Genomic DNA, 21,891 nt, shown 5'->3' on the forward strand with positions numbered 1-21,891 from the left:
ATTTTCATCCCGTACAAAAATCATTTTAAAGAAAAACAAGTGACCACGAAGTAGGGGATCCTTTTGTTTCTCAGTCACAAGATCCTTTAGCGGCTAACCTCCTTTCGGTGGAAGAGAGGCAAAAAAATAAAGCCACTTTGGTGCCGTGAGGAAATCTAATAAAGACGCTGAGTCAAGTTGGCTCCTCATAAGTCCCTCATCACCAGCCAGAGGGAAAAGTCCTTAACAGGAAAGGACCTGACTGCTCTCACAGGAAGGGCAACGGATTCAGCCGCTCGCGGAAGGGAACGTCACCACCGAGTTCTGCGGCGGCTGCCAGAGCGTCGGCCATCAGTTAGCACCTCCCCTTCCTTTTGGGAGTAGTAGCTAGGCAACCGTGGCCGTCTAGGAGAGAGGAGGACTGGCGGCTGCGTTAGTGCCCCTGGCGGGGAACAACGAGCGCTGCAGTTACCTCTTACAGTTTTTACCCTCCCCTCTCTCCACCCCCTTTGCCCCCGCCCACCCCTCCGACACTTCGGCTCCTCCCTCCTCTTCTCTCTCTTACTCTCCTTCCTCCTCCGCCTCCTCAGCTCTTGGGCTAGAATATCTATGGGTCGAAACGTGATGCGATGAATCCGAGAAAGACCGAAACTGGGACGCGGAGTGCGGCGGAAGCGGCGGGACTCCTGGGCATGGGGGCTTCACCACAATAGAGACAGCGCCCCCACTCTCCCCCGCCAGCCCCTCTGGAGCGAAGCCCCCAAACCCCCCCAGGAAAAGGATGGCGGCGGCACCTACCCAGATCGAAGCCGGTGGGTGGCTGTGTCCGCGGGTTAAGAGGATGGGGGCTTAGCGCGGCGGCTGTCAGTTTCTTTTGAAAAAGCTTCTATTTCTCTTTGCCTCCCTCTCAACCTCTTCCCACCCCCACCCCCTCCTTTTCCTCAGAGCTGTATTACCTGATCGCTAGATTCTTGCAATCCGGACCCTGCAACAAATCCGCTCAGGTGAGAAGGGGAAGGAGATCTGGGAGTCTTGGGGAATGGTTCCAATGGGGAAATCGAGGCAGCAGAGTGTGCGGTTTCGTTGTGGTTGAGGTAAAGGCCGGCCTTGAGTAGCTCTACAGTCAGCGGCTGGGTTCGAATTGGGGAGGGAGGAATGGGTGATGGCCCGAGCTGCTCGTCATAATCCGTGTTTCCCTTTTGCTCAGGTGCTAGTGCAGGAACTCGAGGAGCATCAGGTACGTAGCCCCTTCGGGAAGAGGTGGGTAGGGTTTGGGTGAGACTGGAGGAAGGGGAGGGCAAGTAAGGGGCGGAGGGCAAGGGCTGGGAGGGAGCCTCGGATCTGGGCACTCATAGCTGTTTGCTACAGGGGTGAACCGGCTCCTTCCCTCAAAGGGGGCGGATATCTCTGGGGTCCTAACTCACCCCATTTTATGCTTGTGGGAGGTGGTTTTTCAGGATTTCCTCCTCCTCGGCCTCCTCCCCCCCCACAGTCGTCTAGCTCTGAGACAACAGCTATCAGGCCAGAGAAATAAAGACGCCAAGGGTCGAGGACCCGGACCCAAGCTGGGTCGGGTTGATGCGGAGCAGAGGCTTGGCCTTTATCGTTGCCCCCTCCACCCTTTCTTTTTGCCGGCCCCCAGCTTATTCCGCGCCGCTTAGACTGGGAGGGGAGAGAGCACCGAAGAAGCTTCGAGGATCTGGTGAGTAAAGTTTTCATTTCAACTCAACCCAACTCTTTCTTCACTCCCTTTCCACCACCTTGTACCCCCAGCATACCCCCGACCCTTCTACCGACGCGGCTCTAGAGCTCGGTGCTGAGCCGATGAACGTCCCTTCCCCCCTCTTGGCGAGTCGGAGAAAAGGTATCTTGCCCTCCCCTTGGCCTCGTTTGTTTCCACCCGAAAACTTTGAAGAATGTGAGTTGGTTATCAGAGATGCCGTATTGTGGTTTATAAATATGTTACAAACATCAGGAAAGGCCTATTGTAGGGGGAAAAAGGAGAGAAACCCGGGGGTTATCTTGGGGCACGTACCAAGGACTGACGCTGGCCAATGACAGCGTTGGTAACAGCCGGGAGTTCCGGATTAGTGGAAGAAATCTGGTCTCTGGTTGGTCCTGGCTTAAAATACGGGAACTGAGGCCAGGCTTAGCCTTTTTTTAGTGGGGAGCAGTCGGGCGGCACTGCGAAGGGGCTTCCGAAGGGGAATTGACAGACACGGGACCAGAGAAAAACGGCACAGTTAAAAATAATAGGGAGCTTAGAGCCAATTCCAAAATTTGCCAGGTTTAGATAATCGACTGCGGAATAATAGCATAATCTTTGTATAGCTCAGATTTTAGAAAATAGCTTTAGTCATTATTAAATCGCGTTTGTGTAGTTAAAATTTCACTAGATAAGAACTATATGCGTTTTTTTGAGGATTAATGAAACACGGTTTGGGATTTACAAGGAGACAACAATGGTTTTTAAAATTTTAAAATAGAATATAGTTTAGTTAAGGACCAAAAGCTTTGGATTGACTGTTGTTTGTCTTATAGATATAATTCATAGTGTAAATGCATCTTCTGTTTGGCATTGACACACACAAAAAGGTGATCCTTTTTATTTGGGGGGGGGGGTGTGTTACCTTGTGTTATCCACTGGCACAGTCAGTTGGAAGGAAGTGGAAAGAGAAAGATAAGATGTTGCTAAAATCTAAATTCAGCCACTTTTCCTTCCGATAAGATCCGAATGCAGGAAAATTAAAGAAAGTTGGAGGGATATGGTAGATTCTAAATATAAATAACATAATTTAAAGTTTGCTTTCAGCAAGACAATATTTAAATTACTTTGGTGTTCATTTGATTTTTCTTTGTATTAAATTACAAGAATGAAGCCATGCTAATTACCCAATCTAAATTTTTTAGTTTTGCAAAGCACAGAAAATGGTATAATACTTGCGATAAGGATAAACTCCATCATCTGTACTATTATTAATAGCAAAAATTATCGGATAAAAATTATTTCTGAAAAATTGCATGTATTTCCAGTTTATTTAATCTGTAGTCAGAACTTTTTGTTGGACTGAAGTCCTGCCAAAAAAGGGCAAAAACAACAATGCCTACCAATATGTTCTAACACTTCATGACTAATGTGGTTTTGAAAATAGTGCTTCATACTAAGCTGTATTGACAAATTTTTTGGTTAACATTTATTTGTCTCTAAGTGTACCATTTTAAACAAGTAGCATTTTTTAAAAGGAAAACACTTTTTAAAAATTAACTTGATGTGGTAAAAAGGAAATGAGCATCAAAAGTATTAAAAATACAGTCTTCTAACCACACACACATATACGCACAAACACACACAGAGAAAAACAAAAAACTAAACAAAGCCCAGTTTACTAGACTTCCTTTCCTTATATTGTAAAGGCATATTTTCATGTATTTGCAATAAGTATCCACTTCATGCTTTATGTTTTCTTAACACTTTTACATATACTTATCTATATTTGAATAGCTATTGTTATTTTAATGGCAAGGAAAGGTTCAGTTTTATTTAAGTTGCTGTGATTAGAACTCAATTGCTAGTTGAGCATTTGGGTTACTTGCAGTTTTTCACTAATATCTTTGCATAGTTAAGTAGTCATTCTGCTTTTTCCCGTTTTTTCTCCAGTTTTCCTGGGCTATATTTCTGAAGTGGAGTTATCAGGTCAGGGGTCTCATCCATTTTATATATTATAAAATTGCTCTCCAGGAGATTGTACTAATTTATAATCTAACCATCTAGATACTTAGAATGAATTTTTAAAATCTTTTGGTGGCTTTAATAGGTGAAAATAATCCTCTTTATTTTATTTATTTAATTAGCTCTTTTCTGTTAGTGAGGCTTTTACTTTAGCAAGTTATTTTTAAATTATTGTTAATTTGTATATTCCTGTGTATACTTGATTTTCACCTTTATCTTTTTAATTTATTGTTTTTATAATTCCTGATACATTTTTAATTTTTATATACACAGAATTTCTCTATTAATATTATCCTTAGTTTAGATAGTGTTATTTTTTTTGTTTTAAACTTAATTTTTATATTGTACATATATGCTTTTATTTTTCTACACCAGGATCCAATTTTTCTAGGGATAATACATTTTGATAATATGGTTTTATTTTTAGTCATATGTCTGTTCTCTACCTATAGATTTCTTTGTAAGGGGAGATGAAGCAGAGCTGAATGAGAATTTGAACAGAAGGAAAAGAAATGGCTGAGAACTGAGTGTGTAGTGTTAGACTGATTGCTAGATTCATCAGTTGTTGATAAAAATGATTTCAAATCTGATGTGAGATTTTGAGTGGCTTCATTGTAGGAGAGATGGATTTTTTTCTTGGGGTATTTTTTAAAGTGCTGTTAGAACAATGGATTTAAACTGTGATCTTTGATTTAGCTACATATTTTTGATTGAAATTTAGGATAAAGTGTTATTAATTAGTGTAACCTTATATGTTAAATTATATTGCAGAATTTCAAACTTAAAATGTACTGGGATATTAAAAGGAAAGAATATAAGTGCATAATAAAGAGGCAAAGGAGTATAAACAAGGATATCAAAATACTGAAGTTGCATAGTCATGTATACTACTTGAAACAAAAATCCTGCCTTTCTGTCCATATGTATATTTTTAATTGAATTGTAAAAAACTATACCGCTTAACTTAATTTATCCAGAAGAATATTAAGATAATATGTTGGATTACTTCAGCACTTATTACTGCTGTTACTATTACATAGTCTAAAAATCCCTCTTTTTCTTTCTTAAATCTGATTTAGTGTTTTTACTTATAATTTGGAACACCAGGAAAGGTGCTTTTTTTGTTAAACCTACTTGCAGCCAAATATCAACATATTGGAATATAAAGTGCCTTTTAAAGAAGAGTCTTGGTGAATGTTTGTCAGTATATGTTGAACTGTAACATTTTTGATTATGACATTAGAAAATTCTAAACTAACTTTCAGAGTTTTGTAATAATACAGGGAGGGATTTGAAGTCAGAATGATTGTTTCTGAAGTTTGATCTGAGTATTTTTCTTTATTTCTTCTTGACTTATTTACAACATAATAGAATTAGATTTGCTTCTTCTTAAGGTAGATAATTTAAATAATTACAAATGTCCTTTCATTTGTGGTGACCCTGTTGAATTGTTCACTATTTTATTGCTTCCTCCTTGGAGCTTTACTGGGATGATCATTGGGAATGACAGAGCAGTGAGGATAGTTTTTGTTAATACACAAATTTTACATATTGGAAAGATGACTTGGGAACATTTTTAAAGACATACCTTAAGATTTTTGAATCATTTTGTGGGTACTTCTATCATAAGACTGAACCAGAGACATAATTATCTTTAGGTGTGATGTATATTTTTACATTTATTCAGCATTTTTCATCCATAGAATTGAAAGCACCCAATTAGTGCTTACATTAGGAGTGGCATAGATTGTATTGCCTTTGTTTTATATGGAAAAGACTTGAAGCAGTTTTATGCTATATTAAAAAAAGAAAACTTTATCAAGATTTTAATCTTCACTCGTATCTTTAAAAGTAATACATCTATGGTGATATATGCCATTATAAGAATTTACACCTGCATTTAACATACTTAAGTTTAAAAATGTTTTCACATTATTTCATTTGATCCTCACCAACTGCTTTTAAATACCACATTTGAATTACAGACATACGTGTATTTTTTTCTCCTCTTACCCAGCTCTTGTTCTCTAGTTACTAGTAATAGCTTAAATTGTCCAGTAGAACTGTAGAATGATCTTTGAGTGCTAGTAGCATGGTTATTGCATCTCTAAGTGTGGAAGCAATTTAAGCATGTGTGACTTATTAACTGTTATGTGAACACACAGCCATAGTTAGGAACAGAATGCATTGTGGGAAACCAAAAGGCTTGTGCTGCTTGACCCCCTTGTGGATATAATGCTAACTGATAGGTATGGCAGACAGCAATCAGTGTCTGGAAACTGATATTCTTCGGTACTGATTTGCTTGAGCCACATCAGTTTTAGCTATTCATCTGGATTGATCTTTGGCTTTTTCCCCCCACACTTGGGCTCTAGGAATACATTTTCAGTGATTAAAATCCCTTTGGAGATTTCTCATTAGTCCTAGGAAAACTGGTATCTCAGTACAAATGAGATGGTATTAAGGAAATGAAGAGAATAAGAATTTGTATTGGATGAATGTTTCTTATAAAATTTTGTCCCAAAAGAACCTTTGTGACATTTGACTATTTAGTTTGTGTGTTTTTGTTAAAGTTTTACTGATGTTGGTTATTGATTGATTAATAAATTTTTGTAAGGATTAAAATAGTAATTTAAAGTCAATTTAATGTATATGTCATATTTTAGAGATGCCTTTAACATTTTTCAAATATAATTTTGTGGGTAGTAGAAAAGGCCATAATATTTAGTCATTACTTGCTGAGCCACCCTGGGCAAGTTACTTAACCTCTCAGAGAATCAATTTCTTCATTTATAAAATAAGAACCCCTACCTGTTTTGCAAGGTTATTATGTAGACCAAATGAGTTAAATATGAAAGAATGCAAATGAGTGCAAATAAGTTGGTTACTACATTTTACTATATTTTAAAAATAGAACAGAGAGTTTGAATGACCAGCATTAAAATCTGAAGAACTGTGACCCCAGAATTTATGTTTTCTTAGCTAGCTAATTATCACTACCCAATTTTCCTAGTAATTTTTTTTTTATAAGGTAAGGGGCATATATAATAGTAATATTAAAAAAAGAGCATTTAGAAAGTGTCAGAATTGAGCCCAAAATGAGTGTTTTTGAAGTGCATCTGTGTTAAGTCAAACAAAGAATGATCATTATATCAAAAGATATTTAGTGTTATTTGCATTTTTATGAATTATAGAAAATAATTCAGTGTAATACTGGAACAGTATTCACTGATTTTTAAGAAGTGGGAGGCTGTTTTTCTCATGTCTTGTTGCACGGATCCTCAACCCTTCTGATTGATTTCTTCTTATCCTAATCTTATTTTCTACACATGATTGCTAATTTATTTCTTGTACTTTGTATTACCTTGTTGAAAGTGTTTTTCTTATGCCTTTTAGTACCTACCATGGCACTTTATAATTAGCTAGTTCTTATTTGTTCAATTTTCTTAACTTTTTAAAAAAGTGTTTCATGGTATATGCCTTTTTACATATGCTAATCTGCTAGCTAGTATGGAGTTCTTTTCATTGGATCTTTCTCTCCTGAGAAACTTCTAGAATGTGGGTGGGTCCTTAGTTCTTGTCTTGATATCATCTGACCTCAAGGTTATAGTACTTTTAGTACTTTCTTGAGGCAGTATAACCCAGAGAATACTTGAGCCCTAGGTGGATTGCTCTGCCTGTTTAATTTCTGAGGAAATCTTAAAACTAATAAAAAGATGCTATGAACAATGATTAATATTTTCAAAAGAAAGTGATAGGAAGTCTTAACACTGTAGCCCACCCTGTTAACCAGTATTATTACTACAACGGGAAGGCCTGTTTTCTTTCCTTTGCTGCCCAGTTTTTCATTTCTCCTTCAAATTCATTAAATATTAAAACAAATTTTTTGAAATTATAAAGGTATTCAATATTGTAGACATTTATATTTTATTGGAATGTATCAAGCAGAAAATAAACTATTAATTTTTAATGTTTTCTTTCATTCTTTTTTGTATAAGTATATGCATTTTTTTCCTTCAAAATCAGATGGTACTTTGGATAGGGTTTGATTTTTTTTTTTAACTTAATGTTGTGGAGGTACATCTTAAACCTTGAGGAGATATATGTACTAGGCACTATACAAAGTGTTTTCTTTTGCCTGGAATGCTTTTTCTTTGTCTCTCTTGTTAACTTTCACTTTGAATCCAGGTGTGAAATTGGACATGAACCCCTACCCCAGGGTGAATGAGGTACTGTACTTTATTCCTTTAGTTCTCTGTACTAAACCTCTGGGCACTTGTAGATTTGATTTGTTTCTATCTACTAGTTCTCCCAACTCGGATTATGGATTCTCTTGGGGCAGCAATTTAATCTTTCATTATATCCCTATACTTTAAACATCTGAATGAATGAACGCATAAGTGAATGTTTTTTTTTTTTGTTTTGTTTTGTTTTACAAATAATATTAAGTAGCTATCATTATTCCCTGTTTTACAGATGAGGGAGCTCAGAGTCAGAGAGGCTGAATAACTTTGTAGGTCACATAAGTAGGAGCCTGGGGATGCTGGAAAAATTCAAATCCAAGTCTTTTCTACTGTGTCACACTCCCAAAAGGAGTAACAGCTAGTCAGTTTTAGAACCTGAGTAATTCAGGCTCTTAGACTTCAGAGTATCATGCTTATCTTAAAGCCTTGCTGTATTTTTCAAAATCTGTTTCGTTTTCTGTCCCTATATATCAAAAAGTCCTGTGATAAACTATGCATGTGCTTTTTCTCTTCCCCCTCCTCCACCAGAAAAAAGAACATTTTAAATCTCAGATAAAATGTTGCATTTTACTTCTTGAGCATATTTCTCAGTTTCATTCTTCATTTTTCCTGTGTAGTCATGATTTTAGTTAGAAAATAAAATACACAATTCTGTTTTCTTCGTTTTTTAGTTACTTGTCTGATCCTATTATTTCAAAACGCCAAAGTAAAAATATTATCATGGCCATCAGAAAATTAGTATTTCAAATATAGCTCTTGGTGCAGGCCTGGCCCCCTGAGATTAGGGACCCTTTGTGTTTTATTCAGTGCCCAACTGGATTTCTTTTAACTAATTATGACTAGTAGGATCTCTCTGGTCTTCTCAGTAGTCATAATGATTCTGAAGTGTGGTAATTTCAGTTGTTAGATTTGCTCTTTAGGTCAGCTAGTCTTCCTGTTATGAAGGTTTATTTATAATCTAGGTTTCATTTAATTTCTTTCAGTTTATTTAGATTTATAGTTTTAATTTTTTGCAGTCTTTGTGTTAATTACCATTATTTTTCAGCTGCCTTAATGGGGCAGTAATAGAAATAACAGTGGGCAGAGAGACCCAGATTGCTATCCATTCATTGTGACATTGGACATCACTTCTCTGAATCTGTTTTTCCTACTCAGATGTGGAATTAATTATATATAAGGATCCTTCCAGTTCAAAAGTTTTATAATTTAACTCCTTGGAGTTTTTTTTACAAAATAATGCAGAAGTTTGTATTATACTCTTGAACTGTGTTTTTAGAGAATGGTTTTGTTCTTCCAATCCGAAAGCACTTGTTCTGTTACTTGTTGGTCATTATATTCCAGAAAGAGAAACTTGGTTAAATAATTGAAATTAGAATGCTTTGAGTTTTAGTAAAAAAATGGCTTTTAATAAGGCATTAATTTCATAGAATATTTTAATACATATTTTTGATATTATATTTTATTATATATTGCATTATATTCACCTGTAATTCTAATACAGAATTTTTTTAAAAACTTAGAAATATAATTACTGAGTGTAGATAAGAGTTCTTATGTTTTAAAAGATCACCTTTAAGAAATTCCAGCTTTAATCAAAGAAAATGCATTGAAGTAAACGTTTATACCACTTAAAAGTCCTGAAGTTTGATTTAGAAGAAACTTATTGCAAGAACTGTGCTGATAAAGTCTGGAAGCCTGCTAATTTTATTTAAAGGAGAAGAGCATGTTCAAACTCAAAAATATTGTTATTGCCATTGTGTTGATAGAATCTATGTTCCTCTAGTACTGTTTTATAATCAAATTTTTATTGATTTTAGAGGAATGAATTTTTGAATGGGACTGCCTAGAAGTTGGGAGAAGGCAATGGCACCCCACTCCAGTACTCTTGCCTGGAAAATCCCATGGACAGAGGAGCCTGGTAGGCTGCAGTCCATGGGGTCGCTAGGAGTCAGACATGACTGAGCGACTTCACTTTCATTTTTCACTTTCACACATTGGAGAAGGAAATGGCAACCCACTCCAGTGTTCTTGCCTGGAGAATCCCAGGGACGGGGAAGCCTGGTGGGCTGCCGTCTCTGGGGTCGCACAGAGTCGGACACGACTGAAGCGACTTAGCAGCAGCAGCAGCAGCCTAGAAGTTGAGTAATGTTTCTGTTGTATAGGGTGAAAAGCAAACTTGTGAAAAAATTTAATAGTTTATAATGCAGATTTTCAAGGGGGAGAATTTAAGAGTAGATGAGCCTTGTTTTAGTTGCTCAATTAATGATTCTGTGTTTTAAAATTACTGAGGAAATGATAAAAAGTTTATATGATTGTTGGTGCAAATGGTAAAGAATCCACCTGCCAATGCAGGAGACACACAAGAGGCGTAGGTTCAATCCCTGGGTTGGGACGATCCCCTGGAGGAGAAAATGGCAACTCATTCCAGTATTCTTGTCTGGAAAATTCCATGGACAGAGGAGCCTCGGTAGCTACAGTCCACAGGGTCACAAAGAGTCAGACAGAAATGAGCGTGCACGTGCACACCCGTGTGTGCACGCACATACACATACACACACACACACCTGAAAATCAAACATCATTTTTTTTTAAATTTGTTTTCATTATTTATTTGGGTGTACACAGACATCCGTCTTAGTTGCGGCAGGCAGGATCTTTGATCTTTGTTGCTGCATGTGGGATCTTTAGTTATAGCATTCAAACTCTTAGTTGTGGCATGTGAGAACTAGTTCTCTGACCAATGGTCAAACCTGGAGTCTTAGCCACTGGACCATCAGGGAAGTCCCTAAACATCATTGTTTTTATAAAATGAAGTAGCCAGGGGGCCTAAGATTTCAGTTTAAGACATAATTGTTGGAATATTCAACTTTAAGTAGTAAGGGTTTTTTGAAGTAAGATTATATTTATTTATTTTTTGTCCTTTTCTTGCTGCTTGATTCTTAATAAAATTTATATAATCATAAAAAAGACATAAATCTGACAGGTTTCTATAAGACAGTAATTCTAAAAATTCATATCAGAGAACTCCTATTTTCTGGGTATATATTACTGTATATTACAAGTTCCAGGGTAGTTAGCTTTTTGTAACTCTTGAGATGGTAATGAAATGAGAAAAAGAAAATGCCCCTGAAGACATCAACTACCATCATGTGTAAAGCCTTCTTATAATATTTACTTGGTGGAAAATGTTAACAGAAGCCCAGTTTACACAAGACAGTTTTTTTGGGAAAAAGGCACAGACTATTATAGATGTTAATATGCTGTATTTTAAGGCTTTTTTATTTGTGATGTATATATTTTGGGGAGTACTAATTATATTTGTGTGTAGGCCTATTTAGGAATGCCCTCTTGTGGAGAGGATGAATTACAAACTAGGATTCTAGGATATCAGTGTCTCTGAAAAGGGAAAGTTGCTCAGTTGTGTCCGACTCTTTGTGATCCCATGGACTATACAGTCCATGGAATTCTCCAGGCCAGTATACTGGAGTGGGTAGCCTTTCTCTTCTCCAGGGGATCTTCCCAACCCAGAGACTGAACCCAGGTCTCCAACCCAGGTCTTATGCATTGCAGGTGGATTCTTAAAGGAAGCCTATCAGTGTCTCTAGGTAACAACAACAACAACAAAAAATGGCTTTTAAATTGAATCATCACCTGCTTTGATTTCAATATTGCATGTATTATTTTAGTTCTATGTAGTTAATTGCTTAGAAACACAACTAGAGTTGTGTGAAATAACTGAAAGAATTTGCTTGATCCTTTGTCCCAATCCAGATGCAAATGAAAAGTAATCAGATTAACTTGCCATTCTTCCTGACCATCATGACAGTTGCGCAGGCCCCAGTGATTTGGGTAGATCAAAATTGGTTTGTGGGGGCTCCTCTGATGGTCCAGTGGTTAATACTTCCACTGAAGGAGGCATGGGTTCTATCCCAGGTCTGGAACTAAAATCCCACATGTCATGTCATGTGGGAAAAAAAAAAAAAGGTTTTTGAGGGGGTTTGTAAAAGATAATTGGCAATAAGTAATTTTAAAAAGTCATAGTGGATCACTTATCCTCAGATCCTACGTACATGTTGGATTGTAGTTCTTCAACCTGTGTTTCCTAAGAAAACAATCTGATAGGAGAAACATTTTTCCTCTGTGAATTCTTCTGATATTGCTTATAAGTAGACTTTGGTTTTTATTTATTCATTGATTCAATGAACCAATATTTATCAAGAACAGACAAAATCTCTTCTGCTGGTGATCATTAAGGTTGAGTTACAAAATTATCTTTTGTACTATATTGTTCTTGATTTGGTGGTAATATATTGATGTGTGTCCTATGTGATGGCAGGTACACACACACATAGGTGTTGCTCTCTCTATAGCACTTATAAAGATTGGCATTGTAACTATATAACTAGATAGATTTTAGGACCTTTTGTCAAGATGAGAATGTAGATGTTCTTTTTGTCTAAGGATTTTTAATATTCTAGTTTACTCTGTTTACTGTTTTAATAATTAGGTATTGATGAAACACATCAGTAACTTTAACACTAGCTTAAATAAAAAATGGAAACCACTTTTGTTGTTTTATTGTCTCATTCCTGTCTGCATTTGTTAACCATCTTCAAAAACTGTGTTTTAAAAATGAGTTGTTACATTGAATTTTGAGTATATAGCTTAGTTGTTTAAAACATGGTATATAAAATTATCATTAATTTTATACTCTTTTGAAAACCAATTAGCTTTTTTAGGGAAAGAGTGCTGCTTTAATTAAGCAAATATGTACTGTTGATCCTAAAGGGGCTTAAGTGGGAGTTTTATGGATGTACTACCTTTGTTTGCATTATCATTTATATAGAATCTAGATTCTCTGATTCTTGATTAGTTTATCACTGCTGATCAAGTACTAGTAGAATTAAGCCATCCTCTTTGTACTTCTTTAGGTTTTAGACATGCTCATTTTTGCTGTTTTGTAACACTTATTTGTATAAGATTAACAGCTAAGCAAATGATTTAATCAAAACATGTAAAAGTAAGTTAAACTGCCTTGTCATTTACATGTTCAGTTCAGTTCAGTGGCTCAGTCGTATCCAACTCTTTGCGACCCCATGAATCGCAGCACACCAGGCCTCCCTGTCCATCACCAACTCCCGGAGTTCACTCAGACTCATGTCCATCCAGTCAGTAATGCCATCCAGCCATCTCATCCTCTGTCATCCCCTTCTGCTCCTGCCCCCAATCCCTCCTAGCATCAGAGTCTTTTCCAATGAGTCAACTCTTCGCATGAGGTGGCCAAAGTACTGGAGTTTCAGCTTTAGCATCATTCCTTCCAAAGAAATCCCAGGGCTGATCTCCTTCAGGATGGACTGGTTGGATCTCCTTGCAGTCCAAGGGACTCTCAAGAGTCTTCTCCAACACCACAGTTCAAAAGCATCAATTCTTTGGTGCTCAGCTTTCTTCACAGTCCAACTCTCACATCCATACATGACCACAGGGAAAACCAAAGTCTTGACTAGATGGACCTTTATTGGCAAAGTAATGTCTCTGCTTTTGAATATGCTATCTAGGTTGGTCATAACTTTCCTTCCAAGGAGTAAGCGTCTTTTAATTTTATGGCTGCAATCACCATCTGCAGTGATTTTGGAGCCCAAAATTAATTTACATGTTAATATTTGTTTAAATGGTCCTTAATTCTTTGTAGCTGTTTCCTAAATTTTGTTGAAGTGTTAAATATTGTAAATGTTATTTTCCTTGTTGTGTACTTTAAAATTGTACTTTGTTCTATGTTGGAGCAGTTTGGTAATGTTTTTAAACCAAATTTGTTTTCCTTTATTTTATTTATGCTTTTTAGGTGGCAGCCAATGCACACATTCCTCCAGACTACCTCCTTAAAATTTGTGAGCGGATTGGTCCCTTACTAGATAAGGAGATCCCTCAGAGTGTTCCTGGGGTACAGACATTACTCGGTGTTGGTCGGCAGTCTCTGTTAAGGGATGCCAAAGGTAAGATTTTTACAGTTTTTAGAGAAAGGAATATTTTTATGTGAATGAAATGTTCCTAGGCTTTTCTAAATACTAATTTTATTCTAGTGTTTCTTATCTTGCCAGTCTTGTTTTTATTTTCCTAGTGTACAAGTAAATTTCTAGAGGCCTAAATGGAGCCCTTTTCTGTAAAACAGTGAATACTGTAGAGGTAAAGAATATAAAATCTCTTTGTAATCCTGTGGAATAGAGATCTCAAAAGATCACTGCTTTGATTAGTACAGTATAAATATGTAAAATATTCTTTCATTACATTTTGATGTTCTTAATCTTTGACTCTTGATATTCTAATCACAAGGGGTATTTCATAACAAGTAAATTTATTATCTGTCAAGATGTTTATATTTAAAGATGTTTAAACAAAAGTATCAATCCTTCATTTTTCAGTAACAGTTTCTCTACTCCCCTCTTTTTCATTCTTTTACAGATTTTCCCCAAAGTTGTTTTTTTAATTTATTAATTGATTTATGGCTGCACTGGGTCTTTGTTGCTGTGTGCAGGCTTTTTCTAGTTGTGGTGAACAGGGGCTCCTCTCTAGTTCTGGTGCTTGGGCTTCTTATTACAGTGGCTTCTCTTGTTGCGGAGCACAGGCTCTAGGCTCTAGGACTTAAGTAGCTGTGGCATGTGAGCTCATGTGAGTAGTTGTGGTACACAGGCTTAGTTGCCCTATGACATGTGGAATCTTCCTGGACCAGGGATTGAATCTGTGTCCCCTGTATTGGCAGATGGATTCTTAACCACTGGACTACCAGGGAAGTCTTCCCCAAAGTTTTACGTGGAACCCCAGTATGTAAATTATACAGATAGAATTTTCTGAACATAAAAATGTGTAATTAGGTGTTAAGGATGCCTTAATGAATTAAATACTTCAGGTCTATCCAGCAACCAATTTATTTCTGTTTTGCTTTTTTAGCAAATGTTTTTAAAAATCCTAATTCACAAAGATAAAGAAATGGTTGCATAAATGATACCAGTTTTTTATTATCTCATTTTATAATTTAAGGAAATTCTTCAATTCAGTAGCTTGACATCTTTCGGGAGATTAGTAGAATACTTTTGTTTCAAAGTTGAATTATTAGGAATATTTCATATTTGCTTGAATTTTGACATAAACATTAAAGACAAAAACACAACTATTTTTACTCAGTTTTCACCTGATACGTAGTGTTGTTACCTGTTACAGTACTGGCAGTCACTCTATAACATGAGCATACACAAAGTATAAATTTCTGAACTTTACCTGGCATACTTGTGCTGTATTCATTTCCTTGCTTATACAGTTTTATGTGAGTAGACATGTGTAAGCCTAAAGATCCAGAAGGGGACCAATATAAACTTAAAACCTTATTAATCCATGACATATTTACATAAGACTCAAATATATGTATAATAAGAGCTTTGATTCTAGATCAGCACAGAAAATAAAATATCCTGATGATAACATGAAGGCATTGGTGTTTACCTTTCATAATATAGATTATAGCATGTTTAAACATATATATGTTATTTTCTTATTGTGGTTTTAATAGTTATAAATGTATTTCAACAAATGAAATTGAAAATAGACATTTGCCTCTGAAGTACAGTTTAAAAAATATTCTACGCCTTGACTAACTTTTGAATCTTTTTGTATAGACTGTAAGAGTACACTATGGAATGGCTCTGCTTTTGCAGCTCTACATAGAGGCAGACCTCCAGAACTACCTGTAAATTATGTGAAACCTCCAAATGTGGGTGAGTAATGTCCATGTGAGTTATAAACACATTCTTGATTTGTTCCTTCCTGAACTCATTATAAAGCCAAAAATACGTACCAGAATTAAATTTGAAATGTAAATGCTTACATTTTGAGGTGTTTCATGGTTGGTCCAGATTTTTTTTAAAGCATTTTTACTTAAAGCAAATATAATCATAGTTTTGTAAAAGGTGACTTTTTTAAATTCATTTTCTTTCTTCCCCTCCTCCCCTCCCCTCCCCACATCCTCCTCCCTTCTTTTTCCCTCCTCTCCCCTCTCCTTCCCCTCCCTAAGACCCCTCCTTTTTTGCTCCTCTCCCCTTCCCCTCCCTATCCCCCTTCCTCCTCTCCCCTCTCTGCCTCCCCCATCCTCCCCTCCCCTTCCACTTCTCTCCTCTCCTGTCTTTTTCTTTCTTAGCAGAAGCATTTCCTTTTTTATATACTTCAGGTGTTTTTAGCCATATGGAAGTGTATTTACATATTTCTGTGCCAAGCTCAAAGATTTTACAGGGAACTATGTAAAGACAGATTTTAGAAGGAAATAAAAATACATTTTTCTTATATCTGCTTGCCAAACTTATAATGATGTAATAAGTTTTATCTTTATTAAAAGAAAGAAATATCACCCTTCCCATATGTAGTTTACTGAAATTCATATGTCCTTTACATATTATCCTGGGTCATCTCTGGCCAAAACATCATAAAGAAATGCTAGTAGTGGTTCCTGAGAAGATCTAGCTAACAAAACCATTTATAAAGACTGTATAGAACCAAGCAGATAGATGAGTAACTGCCACTCTGTTTTCCTGTTTTCTCACTCTTCTGAAAAATTAAATTACTTTATTTAGTGCCTAGTGCCTAGAGAATATGCCTTAAATTCAAATTGAAAAATAAGAATACATAATTAGCTTGTAGAACTTATTTACCCAAAAAGGTTAAATAAATTTAGACTAGAAATAATTATTAAAATATTTAGATGAAGTCATTGATAAAAAATTCATAAGCATTATTAAGATAATTTTGGATTCTTTTATCTGTATTGCCAACAGTACTCTTTGATAGCCTGGATTTTACCAGAAAAAGTAGACTACTGCTGCTAAGTCGCTTCAGTCGTGTTCGACTCTATGCGACCCCATAGACGGCAGCCCACCAGGCTCCCCCGTCCCTGGGATTCTCCTGGCAAGAACACTGGAGTGGGTTGCCATTTCCTTCTCCAATGCATGAAAGTGAAAAGTGAAAGTGAAGTCGCTCAGTCGTGTCCGACTCTTAGCGACCCCATGGACTGCAGCCAACCCGGCTCCTCAGTCCATGGGATTTTCCAGGCAAGAATACTGGAGTGGTTGCCATTGCTAGGTTCGGTCTAATTTAACATGGTGTTTTTAACACTTTTTTTCATTTTCCGGAGTAGTTTGTTCACCATCCAGAATTTTTCTGGTGTTCACTTTTCCCTTAAGCTTTATTGATAATTGATTGAATAAATTGAGATAGCTTTTATTATTCATGTATTTATTTATGTTCAGATGATATAATAGTTTTAGCTACACTATCAATATTGTTTATGTGCTTTATGCTTCCTTCAGTGGTCACATGTGAAGCGCTGAAGAACAGTCTTTAGAGTATTAGGTTTTCAATATTTCTTTATTCTTTTAAAAAATTCTAATACTGCACATATGCATTTGAACTTTTATTGGTTTTTTACACAGGGAGAATGATTTCTACTGTCAAATTACTTAGATAATTTGATTTAATCACTTTGTTAATCATAATGTTAATTGCTTAGGAATTTTAGTGTCCCTGTCATTGATGCTTTCACATTCTTAAATCTGCCATGTTATTTGGGGAGGAGCTATTAGAATAGAGATAATTCAAATATGATATATTTTCATGTAGTATGTACTAGTCAAGATACTTAAATTCAACATATTTAGAATTCAGAACCTGATAAAAACTCAAGGGAGTTGACTAGGAAAGTAAATAAGATGAATAGAAGATCTTTTAAAATTTGTCCTTTGAAATAGTTTTCTCATGGTGGGGTATAGTTTTCCAAAACAGTTAGTTTTATAGTTCCCCTGTGTAAATAAAGCTTAATCATGAAAGTAAGTCTTAAAGGTTTTATAAGAATCTTAGTACTAGAAAGATCTTTTATTAATATTATTTCTTATCTTGGTCAAGTAAATGTGAAAAACACTGAGTTTAAAAAAATATGGGAAAAAATGACTACATGTAGGACTGCTCATATACTAAAATGCATTGTGAATCATCTTTGGGAAAACATTATCTAAGTAGTTTGACAGTAGAAATCATTTTCCCTGTAACATTCTGAAAGTTTCCTGGTAACAAATTTGGGAAACTGGGTTGTAAACCCCTATTTACAGAAGAAAAATCCATAGCCCAGAGAAGTATGTGGCTGGCATACATTACACTGCTTATGTGGCTGGCATACATTACACTGCTTGTCTTTCGTTTATTTCTGAACCATTTCATGGGGCGTTCCCTGACAGTCCAGTGGTCAGGACTTTGTGCTGTCACTGCCAAGGTCCTGGTTCAATCCCAGCCCGAAAAACAAACCAGAACCAACAGATGTTACCAATACTTTGTAACAGCACTCAGAAGATTGAGAATTAGCCACATTACTTTTTTTTTTTTTTTAAGTCAAGTACATTACGGTGTATGTACGATTCACATAAAAAGTTCTCCCCTTTTTTTCTTTTGGTCCCTGCCATGAGGCTTGTGGAATCTTAGTTCCACAACCGGGGATTGAACCTGGCTGGCAGTGAAAGTTGAGTCCTAACCACTGGACCACCAGGGAATTCCCAAGTTCTGCCTTTTTAAATGTGCAGTTCAATGAGTTTTGACAAATGTATACATTTATATAACCACCACTAGCACAATACAAATATGGAACATTTGTATCACTCCTTAAATTTCTTTCCTGCCTCCTTAGAGTCAGTCCCCTATTCCTCAATCCCTAGAAACCACTAATCTCTATCACTGTACTTTTGCCTTATTTAGAATGTTATCTTAATGCAATTATACAGTATGTAGCCTTTTGTGCTTGTTTGATTTTGGTTAGATCAAATTCTTCTGATTCATGCATATCATTTTACCAAGTTGTATTCTGTTATATGGATATACTACAGTCTGTTTGTTCATTCATCAGTTGATGGGCATTTGGGTTCCGTATTTTGGATTTTATAAATAAAGGCCTATAAATATACTTGTACACATTGTTGCATGAACATCTATTTTCATTTCTCTGGGTAAATAGCTAGGTAGTGGATTATTGGATCCTATGGTAAGTGCATGTTTAAGTTTAAGACACTGTCAAATTATTTCAAAAGTAGCTATCTCATTCTGTGTTCTACTAGCAAGGTATAATTTTAGAATTAGAGTATCAATTTCTATTTAAAAAAAGTGACATAGATTTTGTTTGGGATTACTTTGAAGCTATAGATGAATTTTGGGAAAATTAATATTGTAGCAACATTAAGCCTTCAATTCCAGGAACATAGTATAATTCTCCATTTATTTAAATCTTTTTAAATTTCTCACAGCAGTGTTTTGTGATGAAATTTTTCCCTAAGAATTTCCTGGGTTTCTGATGATATTTTAAAATTTCATTTTTCAGTAAATAGAAAATATACATATATATGTATGTGTGTGTGTGTATATATATGTGTGTGTGTGTGTGTGTATATATATATATATATATATATATCACTAAATCTACAGTTCCACTAACTACATCAAATAGCCTCTAGTTTTTTGAGATTCTTTGGGATTCTCTACATGGATGATCATTTTATCTTCAAGTAAAAACAGGTTTACTTTATCCTTTCTAATCTTGTTTGCCTTATACTGTTTTGTTTTTGTTTTTGTTTTTGTTTTTTTGCATTGAACTGCTAATACCTGAAGTACACTGGTGAATTGAAGTAATGAAACTGGATGTCCTTGCCTTGTTGCTGATCTTAGAGGGAAAGTGGGAAATCTCACCATTAAGTATGATTATAGATGCTCTTTATCAGGTTGAGAATGTTCCCTTCTATTCCTACTTTCTTTAGAATTTTTATTGTAAATAGATATGTCCCACGTTTACAATTTTATTCAGTAATGTTAGAATTTTACTAGTCATTTCTTGGCACTCATTTGAACTGACATTTTATGTAGAATAGTGCTGTCCAATAGAACTTTCAGTGATAATGGAGATGTTCTATCCTGTGATATCTGAAACAGTAGCCACTAGTCACATGTGGCTATTGTATCTGAGGTCTAAGTTTTTCTTTTTAATTTTAGTTATTTTTTGGCGGGCTTTTCTCTGGTTGCAATGTGCAGGCTTCTCATTACAGTGGCTTCTCTTGTTGTGGAGCACTGGCTCTAGAGTGCTCAGTAGTTATAGCACATGGGCTTAGTTGCTCCGCAGCATGTGGGAGCTTCCTGGACCACGTATAGAACCAGTGTCCCCTGCATTAGAGGGAGAATTTTTTACCACTGTATCACCAGGGAAGCCCCTAAGTTTTTAATTTTGTGAAATTTTAAGTAATTTGACATTCTGTAAGCACATATAGCTAATGGACAGTGCATATCTAGACCTATGTGGGAACCAGTAAGCAGCCCTCTGGATAGGTGCATAATTTGCTAATAATCTATTGACTAATATTCACTCTACATACTTAACCTGGAGTGTTTCCAATTTTTGTACTTAAAAGCTGACTTTAACTTTTCCTATTATGAGTTTAGTAATTCCCTTTAAAAATCACATTGTGCTACTTTTTTTTCCAGTCAGAGTTTTACAGTTGTCTTTGGCCAAATCCAAGAAATTTTGACCTTATCTGGACTCTCTACTATATTGGATTATGTATTCAAATGTTTCCATCTTCTGTGCAGTTAGCAACATTATTTAGTAATTTAATGAAATGGAGGGGAGGGAGCATGGAATGAAATTTGGGAGTTACTTCCCACATACTCTTCAGGCTAACAACTGTAGTACTTTAAATGTATGTGACTTAAGTGTACCAGGAGTAAATTTCCAAATTCCTTTAGGGCAGGGACAGTGCCTATATTTACAGTATATTATATTATTATTAAGCTCTGGTCATTCTACCTCATTAGCTGTATGCTTAACTAATCAAGTTGATTTTGCTTTGTGTCAAATTAAATCAGAGGAAGAAACTTGAACTGAATTAAAAATAGTCCTTTTTCATATTAAGTCTCTGTCTTAATCTTTTTTAACCTTTTTTTAAAATTGAAGTATAGTTAATTTATAATATATTAGTTTCAGGTGTGTAGCAAAGTGATTCAGTTATATGTATATTTATCTACTTCTCAGATTCTTTTCCATTATAGGTTAAGATACTGAATATAGTTCCCTGTACTATACAGTAGGTCCTTATTTAATCTATTTTATAAATAGTAGTGTACATAGGTTAATCCCAATCTCCTAAATTTTCTTCCTTCCTGTCCACTATCCCTTTAGGTATTCATAAGTTTCCTATGTCTGTGAGTCCTTTTTTGTTCAAAACAGTATTAATACCTAATGCCACTCAAAGAAATCTTGGGGCATATGTAATTAATATTTGTAGTATTATTTGAGATCTTACACTCTAGTCACTACGTATTTTTACTTCTTTATCCCTTTAAAAATTAGTAGTTGTCTTGGAAACTGTGTAGTGGTCACACTAAAATTTGAAAATATAATTTCACACCAACACAAATCTGCTATGAGCTAGTTTTTCAGTACAGAAATAATTTTAAAAATCTGTTTCATGTCTGTTCAAAATGGGTATTTGGAAGAACTAGTATTATAGTTATTACCCATAATGGTAAAGATTTCAGAAATTGTCCTAATTATCACAATCTGAACAGTTTTCATAAAATTATAGAAATGGCAGCAAGATAGCTTGTTCATTTTAGTTTGTGGCTTAATGTAATACCCAAGGAACAAATGTACATTCTTGTATTTCTAAACTGAGTGAAGAGTATGATGCAGTAACACTCTAAACCTTTTTTTGTTTTACCCCTTTTATCTTTAGTATAGTTGACATATAGTGGTGTCCTATAATTTGCATAGTAGGCTTGTAATTTATACCTTGCACAGCTCAGATCAGATCAGATCAGATCAGTCGCTCAGTCATGTCTGACTCTTTGCAACCCCATGAATCGCAGCACGCCAGGCCT

At 35.8% G+C, this 21,891-nt stretch overlaps 1 protein-coding gene across 5 annotated transcripts in view; it reads left to right on the forward strand.

The window, feature by feature from the left end:
• Positions 1-504: 504 nt before the first annotated feature.
• BRWD3 (bromodomain and WD repeat domain containing 3) overlaps positions 505-21,891 on the forward strand; it is a 161,166-nt gene continuing 139,779 nt past the window's right edge. Inside the window, exons 1-6 of one of the 5 annotated variants that reach the window (XR_009734980.1) lie at positions 505-791; positions 925-983; positions 1,187-1,216; positions 1,622-1,681; positions 13,793-13,943; positions 15,618-15,716. Coding sequence is in view for 3 of the 5 variants with exons in the window: in XM_061409616.1 (XP_061265600.1) it covers positions 761-791; positions 925-983; positions 1,187-1,216; positions 1,622-1,681; positions 13,793-13,943; positions 15,618-15,716 (430 nt within the window). In the remaining 2 variants the exon portion in view is untranslated. Of the gene's footprint in view, positions 792-924; positions 984-1,186; positions 1,217-1,621; positions 1,682-13,792; positions 13,944-15,617; positions 15,717-21,891 lie in introns of those variants that run through there. The other 4 variants (XM_061409616.1, XM_061409612.1, XM_061409611.1 and 1 more) reach the window with 4 other exon arrangements.

The sequence above is a fragment of the Bos javanicus genome, chromosome X, assembly GCF_032452875.1.
Source record: "Bos javanicus breed banteng chromosome X, ARS-OSU_banteng_1.0, whole genome shotgun sequence".
In the NCBI taxonomy this organism is placed as follows: domain Eukaryota; kingdom Metazoa; phylum Chordata; class Mammalia; order Artiodactyla; family Bovidae; genus Bos; species Bos javanicus.